This window comes from Filicampus tigris, chromosome 7 (assembly GCF_054856515.1).
Source record: "Filicampus tigris isolate MCC_2025a chromosome 7, RoL_Ftig_1.0, whole genome shotgun sequence".
In the NCBI taxonomy this organism is placed as follows: domain Eukaryota; kingdom Metazoa; phylum Chordata; class Actinopteri; order Syngnathiformes; family Syngnathidae; genus Filicampus; species Filicampus tigris.
In genome coordinates, this window is record NC_141223.1 from 6,763,853 (window position 1) to 6,785,647 (window position 21,795).

Sequence of the window (21,795 nt, forward strand, 5' to 3'; positions counted from 1 at the left end):
TATCAGAATGCCGTGTTTCAACTAGTGGGCCTGCTGGGAACATATTCTTGAAAAAAATATGTTTGGGTTGACTTCCTCTTTAAACTGGTAATATACACTAACTAATTCACTGCCATTGACAGCCATATAAGCGAAAAATCCAATTTAACTGGCAGTCAAGGAGTTAATCTAGAACCCTGTTATGATATGGATAAATAACAGGTAGTGATGGGAAAATGAAGCTTCCTGAAGCACTTGGGAATTTTTTACTCCTATATGGTGCTCTTTGTTTAAAGATAAAAGCTAATGCAATGGAAATTTATTATATTTCCACTTCATCTTTAAACCAAGAGTGCCATCTCGAAGAAGTGAAATATTAACACGTGCTTCATGAAGCTTCATTTTCCCATCCCTGCCTAACACTAATAGGTTGTATTTCAAGGCTCACAGCTGTGACTTTTGCACACTAGTTGAAAAGAAACCAGCCAAAACATGGACAATTAACTTGTTTTATTTTATTACAAATGTACAGCTTATGAGTTTCCATTATGACTGACCTTTTTAAGTCATTGTTCTCAGTCTCTAGATTTATACATTTGTTGTTTTTTTTTAGTGTTTTTCTGTTAAAAGACAACGCTCCCATCACCCATCTCCCAAAACGTATGCCTGTGGGGTGATGTAGAAGGACAGCAACCCAACAGGCCACAGTGCGCGGCCAGTGGTTCAGGATTGGGCGAGTCTCAAATAAATCACTGGCTGATGGAAGGCTTGGTCCAGCCGATGACCATGAGGGTGTTTTTCGATACTAAAAGTGTGTGTGTGGATGGAGAAATAAAAGTGTGCTGAGCACAATGAGATTAAACTAGTTAACATTCATACGAGACACTACTTGGTGTCCACTGAACAAGGGACTGAGAGGTGCCATGTGCATTTTATTTTATTTTTTTTTTACCCCTGCCCCTGTTCTTCTGAGATGACTTGTAGTGCTGAGCCCAAGCACGCTTCAGACCTTTTCCTATTCCGCCACACTGCACATACGACAGCCTTTGCATCAAGCAGCTACTACGCTTTAAGTATGACCTTGAGGAGAGTGCATTACACGCTGTAGATGTGACCTCATCCCGCTGGTGTTTGGAAAAAGTGCAACTAACAGCACAAGCCGCCTGCTACGCCCATCTTGTTCCTGCCACTGTGTAAGCACGCTCACAAGGCCAACCCGAACTGGATGCTTGGCGAATAGTGCTCAGGGCCGAAAGCCAAACCCACTTGGGCCAACAAATAGACAAATATGTCGCAGGCACAACGCTATAACGTGTAGCTTAATATAAAATATAGCATGAACGTATGGCTCTAGTCAAAAACTTGAGTGATGGGAGAAGCTTTGTCGATGGAAGTATGTCTGTTGTTGCAGCAGTCAGAACAACATTGCAGCCAGTCAAAACAGGAGATGATCGTGTGCAAAGGCATTAAATATCAAGCAATGATACATTGCAAGAGTCTTTTTAGGGCATGGCAAACAATCGGCCCTCACCTGCGGGGTTACGCGGCAGATAGACGCGAGCAAATCAGACTACCAATTTGGAAAAACTTGGCCGAAGTGCTTGAAGGTGGTCAATTTCTTCAAAGTGCTGGATGGGACTTGACATGGTGAAATGTTTTTGAGGATGAGAAACCAGCAGGCTTGTGCACTTTTTGGCACGGTTCAACCAACTCCGTCAAGGCCAACTAGCGGTATCTGTGTTCACAATGCTGTCTCCCCTGAGAGACCGTTTAGTTCGGTGGGCCGAATCAGCAGACCGCAATGACGCAGAATTAAGAAAAATAAAACACAGGGCTTGATTGTGCTCACCAGGCAGCTAAAATCATTGGAAAACTAAATCAATAACAAATGACATATATACGCAAAACATTATCTCGTGATGTTGTTCCGGATTGCTGAACTGCAACGTTCGACAATGGCTAATTCTGAGATGATTCCACTGGAGCGGTAAAATGAGACAAATATTAAGAGGAACAAAAATATATGTATAGGACATTAAGAGACAGTTGAGGTTTGAGTAAAACATTGTGAGCCAGGTCCTGTCATAAAACAAGACCAAGAGGTTTTTGGTCTGACCGTTCAATCCAAACGCTTTGGCACCTGATCAACCCTCCGGCCGGTCACGGTCACTCCAAAAGAGTGCTCGAGAAATCCTCAGGACAGTTCACAGGTTGTGTTAAGCTAAATCCCAGTAAGAGGTTGAACAATGTCTCCCTGCGCCACTAAATGAGAATCATAAGTGAGACAATGACAAACATATAAAACACATCAGTAAAAATATCAAAAACAAACAAAAAAAAGCAACACAATACATCACAATTATTCCAGTGTTAAGTGTTTTTGTAAGTCTTAGAGATGAACACCCATCCCAAATCTGCTTGTTCAAAGGGAAACGAAGAAGGAAACATGCCCGAACATGCCGTGATGGACCTCCGCAACAGGATGGGAACGCCTTTGCGGTAGCAAACCAGGGAATACGATGCGTGAGCTGTGGAGTGGCGATCCACTAATCCAGCCTAGTAAGGCAAGGGAGAGCGAAAGACGCCCTGTCACAGTTGATGTTGGTCCAGGTGATTGAGCTGAAGGTGGGGTGAGGAACAAGGGCAGGGGAATAAATAAAGCGGAAACATGTCAGGATGCGCTTCACTGTACATCAGCACCATCATGCTTCCTCGTCGGCGTCACACTTAAAGCCATTTATCTTACACGTCGGTCGGGTTCAGCGGCCTCTACTTTGGATCCCCCTCTGTGCTCATTTAATCCTCAACGTTTCCATCCGATTCCTTTCCATGCATAGTCCAAACTTCTCCCTCGCCCCACTCCTCCCCGCCACCCAATGATGTGAACACATCGGACCCGCCCCCGTTCCTCTTGACCCACTCTTGCACGGACGTTATCCCCTTCCTCCCCTAATTCTCTCAGCATCTTGCAGTGCGTCACTGTTTCTTCTCGCGAGTGGTAATGGTGACCAGTTGCTTGGCGGCCTTGGCTATGTCATAAGCGCACTGGATGACCTGCTGAGTGAGGAGCTGATAGTCCACAGCGGGAGCGCTCGGCTCCGAGGGCGCTGCCTTGCGGCACTCCACCTGTAAGCGAGAGGCGCTGGAGGCCAACAGGCGAAGCGAACAGTGGACTGCATCCAGGGCTGGGCGCTATACACAGACAGACAGGGGAAAAAAGCTTTTGAGTTCAGTAGGGGATAGTGAAAATGGCTCAAAGAGCAACAGAAAAATTAGGTGGAGCAAATATATACATAGAAACATACAGTCCCCTCCAAAAGTATCGTGACGCAATTCCTTTGTTTTCGTTGTATACTGAAGACATTTGGTTTTCACATCAAAAGATGAATATGAGACAAAAAGGTTTTTTTTTTTCCCTATCTAGATGTGTTAAACAACACAGGACAGAAGTCACCCACTTTTCAAGTGAGCAAAAGTATTGGAACATGTGACTGATGGGTGTTACTGGTTGTTAATGCTCAGGTGTAGCCTTTTACATTGTTGATAGGCTTTGGGTTTCACCTGTGATAACTGCATTCGCAGTTAAGCAAATATGAAAGTCAGAGAGCTGTCTATGGGAGAAAAGCAAACTATTTTGAAGTTGAAAGAAGAGGGAAAAAAACATACAGCTATTGCATAAAAATTGGACATAGCCAATACAATTGTTTGGAATCATCTATCGTGTTTAAGGTAATGTTTTATTCCTTCTTTTTTCAAATTCCATCTGCGTGACCTCTTTCTTGGCAAATATCCCATCTTATAACGCAGAGACCCGCGGTTATGCACATACAAATTTGTTTTTATGGCTAAATTTAGCTGATGCGGCTTTTATGCAGGTGTGTTTTGTAGTCTGGAAATGACAGTAGTATATTGATTATCAAGTCATCTTATGCACAGGGCTACGCATTGGTATAACACTTATTATTTTATATTATGGGCTACTTTGCAATTCCCGCTCGAAACCAACCAGGTAAAGAAGAAACACACAATGAGGAGTGTGTGGGGTAACTTACTTTGGGAAAGAGGGAGGCCATTTCAGTGACAGCAGAGTGGATCTTCTCCGAACACGGTACAAAGCTGGGGAGAATTATTAAGATTTAAATGCTTGAATACAATTAAAGCAACATGGTTCTTCCACCTACACCATATATTCATTTTGACTCATGACAGCTTTTACTGAATGTTAAAAGTTTTAAAATGGCATCCAACTGGAGCAGAGTACCTGGTTTAAAAAAAGGAAATGGCATATTGGTGACAGGTCATCATTGCCAACAGATGGGGCAATTGGTCTTTGTTTCATTTTACATTTAATCAATCAATCAATCAATCACATTTTATTTATATAGCACTTTTCATACATAAAAATGCAACTCAAAGTGCTTTAAAACATTCAAAGCAAAACATAGAATTATCTTCAATCAAAAGTATACATTTCATCTACAATCTAATCCTTTAAGATGCACTTGTATTCTTTTGGTTAGCTATATATTTATTGAAAGTAGCACACTGTATTTTTTTTGGTAAATATACCAAGCAATACATAGTATTTGTGGGTTGTTGGTATCTCACCTGTCATGTTTGAACTCCTGAGCCGCCCTGAGAAGCTCCTGGATGTTCTTGGTCACCTGCTCTGTTTTAAGTATGACGTCCTCCGTGCAAGGCAAGGTGGGGTCTGGATCACCCATCTCACCGCCGCCTCCTTCCTCAGCCTCCCCTCGCCCCTCCTCCTCGCTGCTGCGACCCATGCTGAATAAAGTCAAATACATGCTCATCAACACCTTGGGGCATCCATCCATATATTTTTTTTTTATACAGCTTGTCCTCATAATGGCGAGTTAGAGCCTATCCCAGCCGACTTTGGGTGAGAGGTGGGCAAGTCAATTACAGGGCACATATAAATAACCATTCACACTTAGGAATTTAGAGTCTTCAATAAAGCATATATGCTTATTTTTGAACACCCGTGCCTCATTTTCTGTGCGCAGTGACATTGAATGAGTCTGACCTTATCGAGGGGTCGTACGTTTGCGTGTTGTCGTAGTCGCTGTCAGTACCGCTGCCGTGCTTATCCGATTTGGAAGTCTGGGGAGGGACACACAAGCCCCCTAGGCGTCATTATCATTCACCTCATTCAACCTTGGGCTCTCATCACTCATTCGGAGTCAATGGGGATCAATACTGCATACAAATATTTATTGCAGATGCAGCTTCTTGCAACACTCACACTATTTCAACAAGTGAACTAAATGTAATGCATCAATTTATTTACGTAAGAACAAATTGGTAATCTACACTGGGGCTCCCTGAAAAATAAATGCAATCAAATAAGGGTTATTAGATCAAGTCCTGTTTACTCACATCTCGGATACATTATAGGATAAGGATTTAAATGACCAAAAATATATTACCTGTCTGGATAATATATATGACTTTAGTAAACCTACACCTAATTGAGATTCAATATTGATGAATAAACCTACAGTATTCATGTCTTTTCTGTGGAACTAGCTGTTAACCCTTTTAGTTTTCTTGCTCACTGTATAATGCCCTAAGACGCCACAAGATGGCGCCAAAGCCCAGGCTTTGTCTTAATTGGTCTCAAGGAAGTAATTGAAAAATCCTGCATCTTCTCTTATCGTAATACGGAAGCTTTAAGAACTCACCATGTATCGGCCCATCTCTGAAGATCCAGACAAATGGTGGCCTCCATACGAAGTTAAACCACCTGTACTACCCTTCCTTACCTGTGAACAGAGGGGAGCATAGGGATGGATACAGGAAGAGAGGGATGGGATGACAGCAATGGATAAAATAATGGGGAGAAGATTAGTAGAGAGGGAAGGAAATTGATATTGATGGGAGGGGTGAGAGAAAGCAGAAAAAAAGATGATGCGTCAGCAAGAGCCGGTTTGATTGCTGTAATCAACACAGTAGGCCTTTCTAACTGTAACTCTTTTAACTGCCAAACACGTGACCATGTGTCGACACTATCCACAAAACTAACAGGTGTAACGTTACATACACTGTGACACTGTCTAAAACTGACTACACGACACTGATGTTCCCCAGTGCTACAGCACATCCTAAGCAGAGGGCAAGCACAGTGTGAAGATGAGTGGCAAACGAAACAATGGCAGACAGTATGCTTACATCCGGAGGATGCATGGCTGCACTGCAGTGAGCATGAGACAGACAGGTGAGGAGGCAGACAGAAAGACAAACAAGGTAAGTCTTTAAGAGATATGACGATATGGTGATCATTGATTGATGCTGGATGATCTGACGGATCGGGTCTAAAAAAAAATGGCTGAATGTGCATAATACTGTACACTGGCCGACCACAACTACTCGCTGTATCAAAGATTCTGCCTTCCCTTTATAAAGATAGTGTAAAATTTCCCTGTCGGAAAGGTCTTAATTTAACCCATTCACTGCCCTTGATGTTTTTGTCTTTTCAGAGTTTATTTACATATTTAAAAAAAAAAAAAATCTAATGTTTGGGTAAAAGACGGTCTGAAAATGTCTGGCAGTGAATGAGTTAACAATGTTCTTAATTGGGGCTGTAGTTTCAAGGCAGATTACTTACTACTGCTCTTGTATGTGCAAATGGTCAATATGTTGCGGCAAGTCAATACAAGTGTATGTTTTTGGAGATTGCACTGCTTAAGCAGCTGTTAATTAAAAGCTGACTAGGAGAGAGGGTGCTGAAAATGTGAATGCAGGAGAGGAAGGAGCATCACTGGTGTTACTAGGCACCAGACAAAACGAGACATTTCTTATTTTCCATCTTTCTCATTCAGATAGCACTTACTGCAATTTCCCCGTCAAATGACTAAAGGGTACGCTACGGGGTTCAATTATTTTGGCACTTGCTGCAGTTCTATAGCTGAGTGGGAGATCACACAATGGTGTATCTCTGAAAGAGAAAGATGAGGAGCGGAAGTGCAGATAGAGAATGACTCAAAGAGAAATGGTGAGATAAGAATCTGGCTACTAGCCACCAATCAGGCCAGGGAGAGCCAATTAGGGCCTCAAGGAAGGAAGGGAGAGTTCTAACTTACGCTGGGTGTGTTGAGGGGCTGCAGGCGGGCTGCCAGGGAGTCCACGGCTGGGGGACCATGGGCCGTGGGGTTGGGGGCAGCACCGGGCTCATACATGGAGAAGGCCTGGCGGTCTCTCCGATGGGGATGGGACTGCGAGGTGGCTGAGGAGGGCACTGTGAGCCCTGAGTGATCAACCGCTTTCCCCAATGCAGGCAGACCCCCACCAATTACTACTCGCATGCCACCCAGCCAGCCGGTTCCTGCTCCTCCTCCTCCACCGGGGCCCCCGACCCCATGGCCCGCTGGCCCCCCAGCGTGCTGGCCGCCCCGCAGCGCGCTGTTCTCTGTCTGCATCCGTGTGATCTACATAACAGGAGGGAGGGACCAGGAAGGGACCAGAGGATGGGAGGACGTAAACGGGGAGGTTGAAGGGAAGGAGGGGGGGGGGGGGCGTCAACTGAATCGTCAAGACAAACATTCGTAAGCACAGGTACAGTAGAGGGATGTAAAGGACCTCCAGTTAACTGATATCAGTAGTGGGGAGGGGCGGATGTGTGGTAATGGCACATCACACTGACATGTTACATGATGAGATGGGGTCTAGGTGTTCGGGAGGGATGGAGGGCTCCAGTAAAATGTATATTCAAGATCGGTAGACGGGTTTACATGGAGACTTTTTTGCTCTCTGGTCACCTGTTTGCATGTGACGTGATCTATCCAGATCGGCCGTTTACTTGCTCCACATTGTCAATCAGATCAGCCGTGTTACAGCCGTGTGACACGCGAAGATCGTGATCTATCAGCATGGAATTCGTTCATTCTATTTAGGTCTTTGCGATTGTTTTAATATGTTTATTAAAGCAGAATCTTTATAAAAACAAGTTAGCAGTACTTTAAAACAAGTTCTCGCGTCGCAGACGAGCTCTGGTAAGACATTTTAAAGTGCGTATACAATGATGTCACTAAGCAGTTACGTCAAGATAGAGCATGCGCAGATTGGACGCAGCCATTCTGATTGAACCGTTTACATGACGCTCGTTCGGATTGGCAAAAGGAATATACCACACCTGTGAATCCAAATTAAATTCCATTTGGATTCGGCCTTTTTATTCTGGTTGGGGTGTTTATATGGAGCATTTTCATTCCGATTGGTCATTCGGATCCTTTCTTATCGGAATACATGGCTCCACGTAAACCCGGCTAGTAGTGACATTAGCTGAGTGTACATGACTATTAAATGTAGTTGTCAGTAGGGCTGGGAAATTAATCTAAATTTAATCGAGAAATCAATTTTGGCTTCTCACAATCTTAAAAACATTATAATTGAAGAAAAAAAATGTGCCCAACAGTGCAGTGTTTGCAAGTTCCTGATGTTGGGAAAATACTCTAAATGTTGCTTGATCAGCAAGCATGTGACGTGTATGTGATTCTGCCCTCCCCAATCCTACTTCAAGCCGTTTAAAGACACCCCAGTTTCAGTTCACTGCAAAACTAAACAAACAACAAAAAGAATTACACACACTGTGTGTATTTAAATACAAGCCATGCTTTGTTGAAAAACATTGCTAGTGCTAATGTCAATGTAAAATCCCATTGACATGCTAACAGGAAATTAGCATTGACTTCCGGAAGAGATATTCCTTCAATTCATGAGAATTCACACACAAACCCTGTAGGAACACACACAGACAGGCGACATAACAATACTCAAAGACACGTAGTCTTCCTAATTTGTGAAAAACGAGTTACAGTAATCGGAGCTAGGCATCGCCCAACCGTCAAAGAGGTTGGCGATGGGGGGACGGAATGGGACCATGTGGGTTGTTAAAATATGCAGACGGGAGCTCGGTGACGGTTAGGCGATGCCCAGCTTTGATACGAATAGAACTCAAGTGCAACTATCTCCTTTTACCCTTCTTATCGCATTGTTCGTGTGTACTCCATGCATGCACAGCACAAACACTGCCCCTAAGATGCCAACGCGGGCACAGCAGGAACAGCCTGTATTTATTTATTTGTTGCATATTGCTATCATTTTACTCTACTTTTATTATACTTTGTCATTAATGTATTTTCTAGTTGTTATTTCAAGTTATATTTAAAGTTGAGTTTTCAAGAATTCAAAGAATTTTTATTGCTGTACCAAAACACATTTTATGGTACGAAATACGCTATCCCAGAATCCAGGTTAGCCAAGTAAGTCCTAAGGCTTGGGAAAATAATAATAGAACAACAAAGTAAGAGAAAACAAATGTGATGAAGAGAAAAGGGAGATGCATATTCACGGTTTGAATGTGTGCAAAGATGCAATGCAACAGAATGAAAATACAAAAAGCTTGAATTGCACGATATTCATAAAATAATTTCATACTTGACAAAAAGAATAGTGTTCAAGACTTAAGTGTTCAACATGCAGGGACGAATAGGTATCAAGGTGTGATGGTAGTGTTTAGTAGTTGAGTTTTTGTAGTTGAATAAATACGTTTTGAAATCAATGAAAATTTGTTTTTAATAATCGGACTTTTAATATCAATCAAAATAATTGTGACTATTATTTTTACCATGATCACCCATCCCTAGTTGTCAGTCACTTAGGTCCACCTACACAATTCAAATGATTCCTATGAAGACAAAAAAAAAAAAAAAAAAGTACATTCGGAGACTACGGAGACTGACCCTTTGCTTGTTCAATATGTTAGTCAAGCAAACACGGACAAATACTATGAATATGCAGCCTCAGATAATACAATGAGATCATTAAAAAAATCCAACTAAAAGTGACCAAATGAAGCAAATATGACCAGGTGACTATTAAAACGTAGGAATACCACAGGACAACTGCTGTAGACATTATGCAGGAAATTGCAAAGGCAGTGAATTCGTAACAACTTCATCCTGACCTCTCGCCAGAATGAATCACACCCTGTCTGTTTTAATATGTCCTTTTTGACCATTTCTTTCATCAAGACCAGTCTTTTACATGCCCACAGTCATAATCCACACGAATGAAATATATAATTATAATTATAGGTCCTAACTGTATCACTTATGTTCTGTAATCTACGGAACATTCACGGCTCCTATCCACTTCCTACCTCTTTCTGAAGCCTCCTGAGTTCCTCACTGAGGTTGTTGTTGACCTTCATCAGCTGCTGCACCTTGGCTTCCGAGGAGGCCAGGGCTTTCTTTACCTCCAGGTACTCCTGCAGCGTGATGGGCCCATCGGACAAATCTGATGAGTCCATACTCTGTTTGACAAGACGTGGAAATATACAGAAACAAAGGGAGGAACCAAAGTGGATTAGCGCAGTTCAACAGTGTTCACGCTATCTCACTCATTCATGCTGCTTTTCAAATGACTGCCTATTTAATATATGCTTTTTATTTGTGCCAAATGCATTGACGGAGCTTAGGTCAATGTAAAGTGAAAATAAATGTCTTCAAAATTTGACAAACCAAAGAGAAGAGTACATATTGTAACTGCCACATTTCTATGATTACAAAAAAAACAACCAAATCACCAGGTACATAAATTGAGGCCTCAAAATCATGAGAAAAAAAAAAAAAAGCTATTCGCAATGACTTTTCTTTGTACAGCTGCCTGATGGCCAGAGCCGCAGCTGATCCAAAAACCGCATATGCACATACGAACACACACACAGAAGAGCTTTGGTTCTTGCTCTCTATGCAATATCAACACCACCCTCCACCCCACCTCCTGTGACCTTAGAACATGCAGTTCTACAGAACTCCCAAAAGTGGACCAAAACAAATAGCTTTCATACACCGTTTGTGAATAATCAGTAGGAGTTCAAACAAATACACTTCACCATTATATGAAATGTAGTGTACAATACATATTACACGTGTATTTCAATTAGGGACATTTAAAAAAAAAATTGATTAAGAAATCAATGTATCTCCATATCTAGCACAATTTAAAAAAAAAATAGTAATTACTACTGCATTTCTGCACTAGGCCAGTGCCACTCAAGTCAGTTTCCTCTCTCTCTGTACGAACAATGCCTCTCTGACAGGACCCCAAATGTGGCTGGTGATGTAACTCAGGAGCTATGTGGCACCGCTCACACAAGCCACTCCCTGTGTAGCAAGCTGGGACAGTCATGGAAGAAACCACGAACAGGCTTATTGGCTCATTCTTAATATTTTGCGCGTTTCTTCAAGTGGTGTACCTTTGCACGGTTGTTGCGTTGGGTGTTGTTGTTATTTTGGGTGGTCAGTTCACTGTCTGTGTCTTCATCAGAGGCTACACTATCATAGTCATGCTGGTCATCATCAAATCCTAGGTCCAATGGATCTGTGGGGAAAAACAAAGATCATTTGCCATCAATATGTACAGTACAATATCAGAACTTGTCATCTCTCGTGGAAGATTATCTCTAACCACTCAAACTGTCTGTCACCGGTAAAGTGTTGTTGTTGTTTGAAAATGAAACAGATCGTGTTCAATGGGAAAGTGTTGTTTTCATTTACCCAAATATTTCATCAAAGTATATTTTAGAGCTCCAAATTTAATACCATGATACAGTGATACTTTTGCTCACGGTTATCAAACCGTCAGAATCTAATATCGGCCCATGTCGAATCCAAAACTATCTCCCATTGAAAATGTGTGGAGTGACAACAACAGAGACCCTGCCCGGATTGCTGAGGAACTGAAGTTGTACATCAGGCAAAAATAGGAAAGAATTCTACCTTTGAATGTTTAATGTGTAAATTATAATGTAATGTCCTGAGTCCCCAAACACTTACTGAGTGTTGATAAAAGGAAAGGTGATTTAACACAGTAGTAATAATAAATAAATAAATAAAGTAAGTCCAGGTCCCATCTTTTTTTAGAACAAGTTGCCAAAAAAAAAAAAAAGTTTATCATTTTGACACAATATGTTGTCTTTGTTGTGTGTTGTGTATTCAATTGAATATATGCTGTAAAGGATTTGCAAATCATTGTTTTATGTTTCAAGTTTTCACAATGTCCAGAATTCACTGGAATTAGGGTTTGTACATTGCACTGGAGATCAGAACATTTTAATCAGACTTTATCTATTCCCTAAGAGGATTTTTGATCCTGATCTCAAAAATGTCACTTTTTTTCCTAGTGCATCAGGTTTTGGAGGTATTTTCTTTTTTGGAGAGTTGACCTATAAAATCTTGCGGAACACGGATTTTACCATGTGCTGTAATCCACCCCCCCCCCACCACTTTCTCACCAGTTGGACTGCTGAGACCTTTCCCCTGCTGTCTTCTTTTGGCATCGCTTAGGATGTCAATGATGAGAGTAGCAAACTCCCGAGCATTGAAACGTGCAAGTTTCTGACGGCCCTGAGGGAGAAAGAGAAAGTGGAACATATGGAACATACAAATAGGATGTAAAAACAAAGTGTTCATCACTCGGGTTGAACTAACATTCAGTTCAAACGTGTCAGCTTTCATTGGTTTTGCAGCATAAAAATCCATCTGAAAGCTAATGGTTCACTGCAGAGTGCAGACTACTGTGGTCAATGACCATGTGCTGTGGAAAAATACAGTCACACTGAACATTTGGAACACACACAAACGCATGCCTTAGTGTGCAGACAGACAAACAAATACGAGCAAAAGCACACATTTAAAAGAAAAGAAAACAAATCTTACTCCCGAGTTAAACTAGAACTATCATTCTTGTGTAGTATTTGTTCTCTTTATCAAGAAAAGGCAGTGGTTACGAAAGCGGTCAACTTTTCATGACAACATAAACAGCATTAATGTGATTTTTTTTTTTTTTATGTGTGGAAAAAAAGTCATGTTTACACTTACAAGCAACGCAGATCAAGATAAGCTATGTGACAAGACATGAAATATTTGTTTTTTTACACAGAGTGGCGTAAGAGGGGGAGCAAAGATGGAATAGTTACAGCTCCACATTTTCTCACAGCTGTCCATTTCACACACTCATCCTCTTTAAAAAAAAAAAGACGATGCGGGATGCATTTGATATATATATATATATATATATATATATATATATATTTTTTTTTTTTTTTTTTCACCTGTCTGCACTATTTTTCTCATGCATTCAACAAAAGTGTGCATATGCGTTGGTTTACCTGGTTTCGCGTGGCAGAGTACTCAGGGTTGACTGGTAAGAAAGGCACAGCGCTTCGCTCCGTAACCAGAGTACTGTGGTTCTGTGTAGTAAGCCACACTGGAGACACAAGGAAGAGGACCAAAAATAAAATGTGTGTGGTTAAGTAATAAGGTCTTGGATGTATCATAGCCAGCCAAAACATCAAACAGTTATGTACTGCAAAAACAGATTCTGCAACATGCACAATTGTTGTGAGCCCTTGTCCGGTCTGTGTGTGCGTCCTTGCCACTTACCTCCGGTGCAATAGTAAGACCAAATTTGAGTGCTACTTCTCAAGAGAGGGAGGGGGGAAAAGAGGAAGTGCAGAAGACGAGAGACTTGAGAATTTTTGAGGCAGCCTTTCCTCCTCCCTCTCTGCTTCTCCCCCTACGAAAACGTTTTTCCTTCGCTCCAAAATGACTCTCAATTTCAATGTCTACGAACACATTTTTTTCCTTTGTGTCTTTCTCTTTTTTGACTCAATCCCTAGCAACAATCTTGAGGACTGTTAACATTCAAACAGCAACTTGGTAAAGGTCAACAGATGGCAGCTCCTTTATTTCTTTCACAAACAGGAACATGGCTCACCTGCATCATTTTCTCTGCGATCCACTTCATCATAAACATCCATCGCAAGCTCCTCAAACAGATGATTATTAAGCTGTCAGACAAGCAGACAAATACATATAAGCATACATAAATATAAGTATATGTATTAAAAAATAGCAACCTAAGAATCACAAAGAGTCATCAAGGTCAACATGGCATTTTATTGTCCACGTGCATGCAGATATTTTTCTGAACTAACATTTTCATAGATACGGGGCAAAAAAAACAAAAAAAAAAAAACCTAACAAAATAAAAACTGTCAGCGGGTAGGTGCTTTGAACTTCAGTTGGCACCAGGAAAAAAAACAAAAAAAACGTCCTAACAAATAAATTCAATACATTTGTTCAAATTGATTGATCACCCACTGCTAATTGCAATGCAAATTTGAATCCCGCAATTCAACTGAACTCACCGCTTGGAGCTTTTTCTTGGCCGCCTTAGCCAGTTCGGAGAGGTCCAAACTATAAAAAAAAAAAAAAAAAAAAAAAAAAATAAACATAACAGTAAAATGAACAGCACTGGTAATGCACAGCTGAGTAGACACAAGGTGGGAGGGAGGGTGCTGAACATGGTGGAGAACTTGTCGGACAACATGGAGATATGGAGAGATGAGTAAGAGGTAAGAAAGTGGGGAGACAGAGATAGCAAGCCTATTTGGATTCGGATGGATTTACCCTCTCCGAGGGAGGATGAACCCGAGGTGGTGAAAGCTACAGCTGAGCAGCCAAAAGTTGCCAAGCTGTTGCCTTGCTACTTTATTAATTAACCCTTGTTAATCTACTGCTTCGTTTGCCAGTGTAAGACATTCAATCGGAATGATTTCCTTCCCATCGTGAGAGCTCTTTGTACAACAAGGGAATGTACACCAGATAGGGTTGCGGAAACAGTGTTTAAAATGAAGAGAAATTCTGGGGGGAAAAGAAGAACAAGGAAGTAAAGATACCTCTGTGTCGGGCACTTAGGACGAGCTCTGGCTCCACCGAGCGAAGCAAAATGGAGAGAACAGAAAACGAGTGAGCAAAAGAAAGAAATAGACAGAAAGAAGGGTGGAGAACCAGTAAAACGTCATCATCCACAGGTTCCATTCACCAGATTGACCCAAGTGAGATGCAGATCCTCCAATAAAGTTCCTTTTGGCAACAAAATGATTTTGCAATATGCTTGAGCTATATAAGTTACATGGAAATTTGGCTATAAATCTTTCAGCATCCATGGACAGCGCTGTGCTTTTCTTATTTATACGATTGCACTCTTTAGGGCTGTTACATCAAACCTCCCATTGATGAAAATGGTGAATTCGAACACAGAATCTAAACCTTTACCTGGAAAGGCCAAAGCACCTGCACTTTATCAGCTTTTAAAGATAGGGTAAAACATACTGTGGTGCCACCCTCTGGTCACAGTACCAAACTGCATCACTCTGATTTCATCCCAAGGATGCTTAATACTCTATCCAAACATAAATAGGCAGAGAGTACAAAATATCAAGTTGATGGTCCATACCTGTCGGCCATTTGAGGGATGATATAATGGCCATTCTTGTGATCTGAAGGGAAAAGCAACATGAATACTATTGTACAACTACTCATCCCTGTTGTACAGCAAGACTTCTTCCCGCAATTTTATGTAATGTAATGTATTATTTGAACTCATTGTTGTTGTTTTTAGCTGCTGCATTTTAACATCTTGCACAGGGACTACGGTCAAAAACTAGCTTTATAGCTAAAACTGGCGCATTTACAGAAATGTTGATTAATGTGCACTGTCCCTGTTTAAAAAATAAACAAACAAACAATGGCATACCTGGGCGTCGGCCACACAGGTAGAAGGCCAGCCTGTCCGTCAACTCATATTGACATTCAACCAGCCGCTCTGCTAACTCTATGTGGCCCGCCTGCCTAAAACACACAACAGAATACGTTTCACAGTTACACTAGATGCCCAAGTGCACCGAGTGTTATTTACAGTAGCTATTTTCTAGCAGGCTTTACCTGGCATAATCCATGGGAGTGCGCCCATTGATGTCAGGCGCGCCAGGGTCGGCGCCGTAGACCACGAGTAGCTCAGCTTGTAAAATCTGCCCTGCCTTGGCAGCCACATGGAGAGGTGTGGTGCCCTTCTCCTGGGGAAGTCAGGGACACATAGAAGAGTGTCAACGTAGGCCTAAAGCAGAGCAGTCAGTTTAGCAAGACGCGTGTGTTATTTCCATACTGGATGGAAGAAGTTGGCCTGAGCGCCGAGGGACAGCAGCCGAAGACACGTCTCTAAACTTCCTGTTCGCACACTTGAGTGAAGTTGCTGACAAGAAAACAATGAAAGGCAGAGGAATCCAAGGAGAGAGAAAAGGACACAGGAGGGGGCGATTAAACATGAGGCTGAGATAGAAACAGGCACATCCTTCTCACTAGCCCAGTGAAGCTTCACAGCAACACAGGTCATTATTGCATCCTGCTTTGTCATTCAATTTACATTGTGCCATGGGGGTATAATAAGCCAGTTTGCATGTGTGCACGAGACTCTATGCGTACATGTTTTAGGTGTGGGACCACCCACACTGACATCTGGAAATTAAACATCTACTGTGCTTGCACATGTAATTAACAGTATGGCTGAGTCCAATTTTTATGATGAAGCTAATACGATGACTCCAGGGGCCGCAGTTGTGCACTCACCTTGCTGAGGTCCTTGGTAGTTACGCCGTCATCATCGCGACAGGGTAGCTTGTGCACAAAGGCCAGCATCTGGTATTTGGCTCTGATGAACTCAGACTTTGTGGGACTGTACGGGGGAGGATTGTACAATAATGTAAACCTCAAAGGTATTGAGTAATGACGATGATACTAAGAGATAATAAGTAATGTTGACTATTTTGGATATGAAAACTATTGAATGCACGTCATTACAGTTGTACTTTAGGTAGTGAGGGACTATGCTTACTGGACTTTGTCCTGTGGATTGGGTTTCCTTCGACCGCTCTGTATCTGAGCGGGATCCAGTAGACTGTGTTCCCATATGGAGTTGGCCCCATTGCCGGCCAACGTTTGAACCATCTGAACAAATGCACAAGCAGGGCAGTTAATCACAGCTGATTCCAGCTAATAGGAAAGTAGTCATTGGTGTAAAGGAAATATTTTTTTTGAAGTGACACAGCTCGACTTCTCAGCCAACTAAGATCTGTGTATGTCAGGGAAGAAAAAAGAGGGTGTATTGACTTATTTACAGCTCTTGAACTGTCAATCATGATAGCATTTAGCATCACCCCAAATAATGACACAACAACCAGATTGACTAGCTATGTTCAAACTTTTTTTCGTCTGTCGGAGGATCGCCTCCTCTGCCTGAAGCAACCCCAGTGCAATTACACAAAACACAAAAACAAAAACAAGCGAGACATCTGAACTTAGCATAATAGTGCAAAAATCTATCAAATAATCATACGGTACAATTAGAATAAACTATTTCACATACAATGCTTCGCAAAAATAATGCTGCTTATGCATGATTTTTTTTTTTTTTTTTTTTTAAATAGACCCGTTCATAATACGGTAAGGCCTATGATCCGTAAAATACGATATTCTTATTCTGGAAAAGTCATCCATGGCTTTTTACATGACTGTGTGGTTGCTCACTCTCACCTGCATTAACGCAGGCGGCCATCCGCTGTGCCTCAGGTGCTTGACTATGGAGATATGGCGGCCTAAACTGCGGTGGACTGAACAGCATTCATCACAGATCAGTACACCTCGGTTGATACTGGTCCAGCCTGGGTCTGAAAAACAACAACATGTTTATTGTTTTATGTGACAATAACACCAGGTTTCAACACTAAAAATGGTTTAACCAGAAGCCATCTACTCTGCAGCCATTGATCCATTCTCCGTTCGCTTATTCTCACAAGTGTCGCAGGTGATCTGAAGCCCATCGGTGCTGACTTTGGGCGAGAGGTGGGGTACACCTGGACCGGTCGCCAGCCAAGCCGAGGCTATTTACCGAACATAGTGGAACGTGTAGCTCTCATCTGACCTTTACTTCCCTACAACAGTCCTATTTTGGGGTCTTATTTTCGTTCCCAACGCAGGTCTAGCGCAACCAGAGCTGGGCATTTTACTAAAAATTGAGCGTTGGTTTTTTCGTCATCCGTCTGCAGAGTGGGTACCCTTCCGTCGTCCACCTTTTTTTTATCCGGGGGGAAAAACACAGTACCCGTCTTTTCAGTGGTGTGTTCCTTTAAAGAAGATGTACAACTAGAGATGCTAGTTATGCATTCTGGGTCATGTTTATGCTTTGACTGCCCTTTCGTGTGAACACAACAACTAACAGCATACAATAAACTTGCCGACGTGCACAAACACACATCCACTATCTAGACTACATTATGTCAAGTTCAAGCTGGGATAAAAAAAAAAAAAACACCAATAAAAAAAACATCTGAGCTCAAGGTATTAATGGGACTAAAATAGATCATCATTTGATGAAATTCTGTGCCTGCAGCAACAGCAGCAAAAATAGGTTTAAAGAGAGCTACAGGATAGTTTGGAATTGTAGCCCAAAGGCCAGAAAATCAAAAAGATGAATTATTTAATGTATATATTGTAGTAAATGTTGAAAACAGCAGACTAAGGATAAAGCTATTATTTATTTAGCTCTAACATCCCTGGCATGCTAGAAAATACGGAATATTAGCAAAATGTTGGCTGTGTGTGTGACATGACGGGACATGAATCAATAATTTAAAAAAAAATAGTTACAAAATTCATCTGTCTTTTAGTTTGCTGTTGGAAATTACGGACAAATACATATTTCACAATCCGATTATTTACAATCAGACTTCCAAATATATTTCAAATGTAAAACTCTTGCAAGACTGTCAAATTGTATTTTGACTAATTACCGTATTTATTTTTAAAGGGCTTTAAATGTCATACATTTGGACCGAAACTGCCTTAATGCATGATTGTGAGCCATCAGCTTACCTCACTTGACCTTATTTCAATTACCAAAGTATCAAAGGATTAACCGTGTGTGTGTGTGTGTATGTGTGGGTCTGTGACTGCGTGCGTGTATACAATAGTTTTTCAGATGTTGGTAAGAGAAGAACATAAGAGAAATAGAAAAATCGCCACTTTTTTTTTTCGACAATTAGAGAAGTAATCACCCCGCTCCCATGTCCAAATAGTACTTTATATAATCCATCATAAGTAAGTATTTTGGTGCATTGTCTGGACAATATTAAAATGTCACTGAATTCATGACCTCTATGAAAACGGTTCAATGATGGCAATTTCATGAGAACTTTTGACTCTGAAAAAATTGACAGCTAACATGCTGTAACTGAAAGATTTTTTTTTTCCATCAGCGATTGACCACTATGACAGAAAGGACTGCCTATGACTTTGAATGTTCCACGGTGCACACTCCATAGTATCCTCAGTTTGCAACGGTCCTGAAACTCCCGACATATGCAGTTTCGAGGTTACAAACAGCATGCAATGCACTAGTCTGTACAGCGGATTCTAGGCATGTTTTTATCCCTGAACCTTTGAATTTTTACCTCGGGAAAACACAGGGCAGCTCTATCACAAACAAACAGGACTCATGTAACATTTTATTAATGACTAGAAATGCATTGCAGGTAAACCATTTTCAAATATGAATGCATCAGCACTCAATACAAACTTAAAAGTTTGATAAAAACAGTGCACATTGTCATGGTGTGACAGTAAGGCTTTCTGTGGATACACTAATGACAAACACACTGCTAGCATGCGCATCTTTCTAAAAGTCGGACACAAGATGAAAAGGAAAAACTGTTCAAAAGGAACCAGTTCTTAACAAATGGAAAAATACATTGCGCATTTGTAAATGTGCATGAATTACACTTTAGTCACTGTTGCACTAATTCAAATAATGTTCAAAAGTGCCTGTTAGTTTATTGAGATAGAGAGCGGCAAGATGCTGAGGTAGGTAATAAAAAATAGCAAAGTGTAGCCAGCATGCACTGAGCAGTAGGGCCATAAAGCTATTTTGACAAGCTTTGAATACACATGCACACTGCAATCAGAGGCATCAGCAGGGAAAGAGCAGCTGTTGTAATGCATGTACACATGAATGAATCCAGGCAACACACACAAGTACAGATGATTATGAACCAGAGTCGGAACTAAACGTGAGGACTTGAGCACTGAGCACTCATATGAATGATTAGACACAGTGAAATTCAAATAAATGCCGCTGTTGACTCTTTCCGCTTTTTTCCCCCGGATAAGGTCAAACAAAGTAAATATTGTCATTGGCGTACATGATTTACACGCAATACAATAAATAAAATAAAACAAGTTGATTGAGGCTGCAATATCACAATACAAAAATTGTGGCAAATGAAAATTTCCAAAGACATCTTTAATGTGTCGTGACTTTTTATTGAGTGCTACCAATCATGAAATAAACTGCGAAATACTGTCACACATAACTGACAGTTGACGCATAAACTGTAACATCTTGGGAAAAACTTGTCATTTCGCCAAAGTTGGCTAGGAGCTCGGCTACTGCGTTAGCTCAACTAGCAACTATGACCATGAAACGATTCAAAACACTACAACCAAGTGCTCCAAATTCCAAATAGAAAAAAAAACTTTTACATGTATTCTGTGTGCTTGCACGGCCTTTGATTTAAAAGGGTAACACAAAGAGTGAAATAAGCAAATTTCTAGCTCAGATGCTAGTACGTTTAAGAGCACAAAAACCAAAACAAACCTCTCCGGATCAAAAGCGATATAAATCTTCCACAACACAACACACGCTACGATGTGCTCGCATGCAACCTTGCCATATAAACTTACAAACCAACCTGTCTTCTAACGTGCAACAATGGTTAGCTTCAATGAGTTAACGACATCTCGCGTTTAAAAACACGCCTATTTTCGCTCAATACGTGAGGCCTAAACATCGCTTCGAAGCGCCGGGCGTTTTCCTGCTTTGCCCAGCCGCAGAAAGAACGCCCAATCCCGGCCCCTTTCGCCCAAACGTGTCGCTCTCCCGAAGTATCGTGCTAATACACCCGGGTAATCATTTCCCGTGTGTTTTGATTCTTTACCTGGCGCACTGCAGTCAGCGCAGATCTCCGTCCGCTGTAGCTTTCTTGACATATCGGAAGTGTCTGAAATCGAGAGGTGAATGTCGGCGATGATATGCTAGTTCGCCCTTTCCCCCCCAGCCGAGCCACAAGAGCGACGTCTGCCGTGCCGTCACCCGTCAGCCGATGCGGACCCTCAATCCCCGGAAACCGGCTGGTGCAAGATATTTTCCCGGCCGGTGGCTGACAGTTGAAATTCCCCGTACGTCCCCCCCACCGGTTCATTCACTACACGCTTTGGCGAAGAAACTTAGTCTATCTCGCATTTGTGCACTGTGCACTGCACATAACGTGGCTAAATGTACTGTTGCGGTATAAAGTGCTTTCTGCAGTTAGTGTGTAACAGCTGCAATGGCAGCATCTCGCCGAGAGATGGCAGCTCTCTACCTGACACACACCCAACATCCCTGTAGCCGACCTGCGGTTTTGTTACAAGGTATTTCTTTGAAAGCCGGCATGCAACTACTCTAATACTAGAAATATAGAGGTAATGGGTAGTTTTGTATTTTTTTCAATTTCACCGTAGTACAAGATTTAAAAAAGTAGTCTACTCACACGCTGTATTTATGTATAAGTGCAAATGCTTATGTAAAAATACTGATTTCACGTTTGCACTTAATCAAAAAGGCAATCTAATATATATTACTATAATATATAATACACACACACACATATATATATATATATATGTATATGTATATGTGTGTGTATATACGTGTATGTATGTATGTATATGTATATTATTAGTTCAAGTGTGGCCACATTGTAGTTGCCAAAACCTAGAAACTGTGTGCAACAGTGGCAGTTTCTGCAGTGTCACTCATAGTGTGACAGGTCTAAAATTTGCTTTGGCGCCATCTGGTGTC

The 21,795-nt window shown here is 41.5% G+C and overlaps 1 protein-coding gene across 3 annotated transcripts; it reads right to left on the bottom strand.

Moving 5' to 3' along the window:
* Positions 1-474: 474 nt before the first annotated feature.
* Positions 475-21,240, bottom strand: git1 (G protein-coupled receptor kinase interacting ArfGAP 1). Of its 3 annotated transcripts, XM_086035888.1 has the most exons (21): positions 20,891-21,239; positions 17,433-17,566; positions 16,735-16,847; positions 16,470-16,575; positions 16,009-16,095; positions 15,789-15,919; positions 15,601-15,695; positions 15,301-15,343; positions 14,741-14,767; positions 14,210-14,258; positions 13,777-13,849; positions 13,169-13,266; positions 12,293-12,404; positions 11,255-11,379; positions 10,157-10,309; positions 7,080-7,424; positions 5,682-5,762; positions 5,024-5,100; positions 4,588-4,764; positions 4,032-4,095; positions 475-3,171 (listed from the first exon to the last, which is right to left on the bottom strand). In XM_086035888.1, exons 1-21 carry the CDS (start codon positions 20,940-20,942, stop codon positions 2,956-2,958), a joined length of 2,358 nt encoding a protein of 785 aa, XP_085892014.1. In that variant the 5' UTR covers positions 20,943-21,239; the 3' UTR covers positions 475-2,955. The 3 variants fall into 3 exon arrangements, with proteins under 3 accessions (XP_085892014.1, XP_085892016.1, XP_085892015.1); XM_086035890.1 differs by lacking the exon at positions 7,080-7,424 and having other exon boundaries at positions 20,891-21,240; XM_086035889.1 differs by lacking the exon at positions 14,741-14,767.
* Positions 21,241-21,795: the final 555 nt, after the last annotated feature.

What these genes read in the sequence shown, in the direction of transcription:
- git1 (XM_086035888.1), bottom strand. Translation starts at nt 20,942, where the DNA reads ATGTCAAGAAAGCTACAGCGGACGGAGATCTGCGCTGACTGCAGTGCG. An exon ending in ACTCCCATGGATTATGCCAG is followed by an intron (nt 15,696 to 15,788) that starts GTAAAGCCTGCT and finishes TGTGTGTTTTAG; the next exon opens with GCAGGCGGGCCACATAGAGT. An exon ending in TCAGGAGGCTTCAGAAAGAG is followed by an intron (nt 7,425 to 10,156) that starts GTAGGAAGTGGA and finishes CCTGTTATGTAG; the next exon opens with ATCACACGGATGCAGACAGA.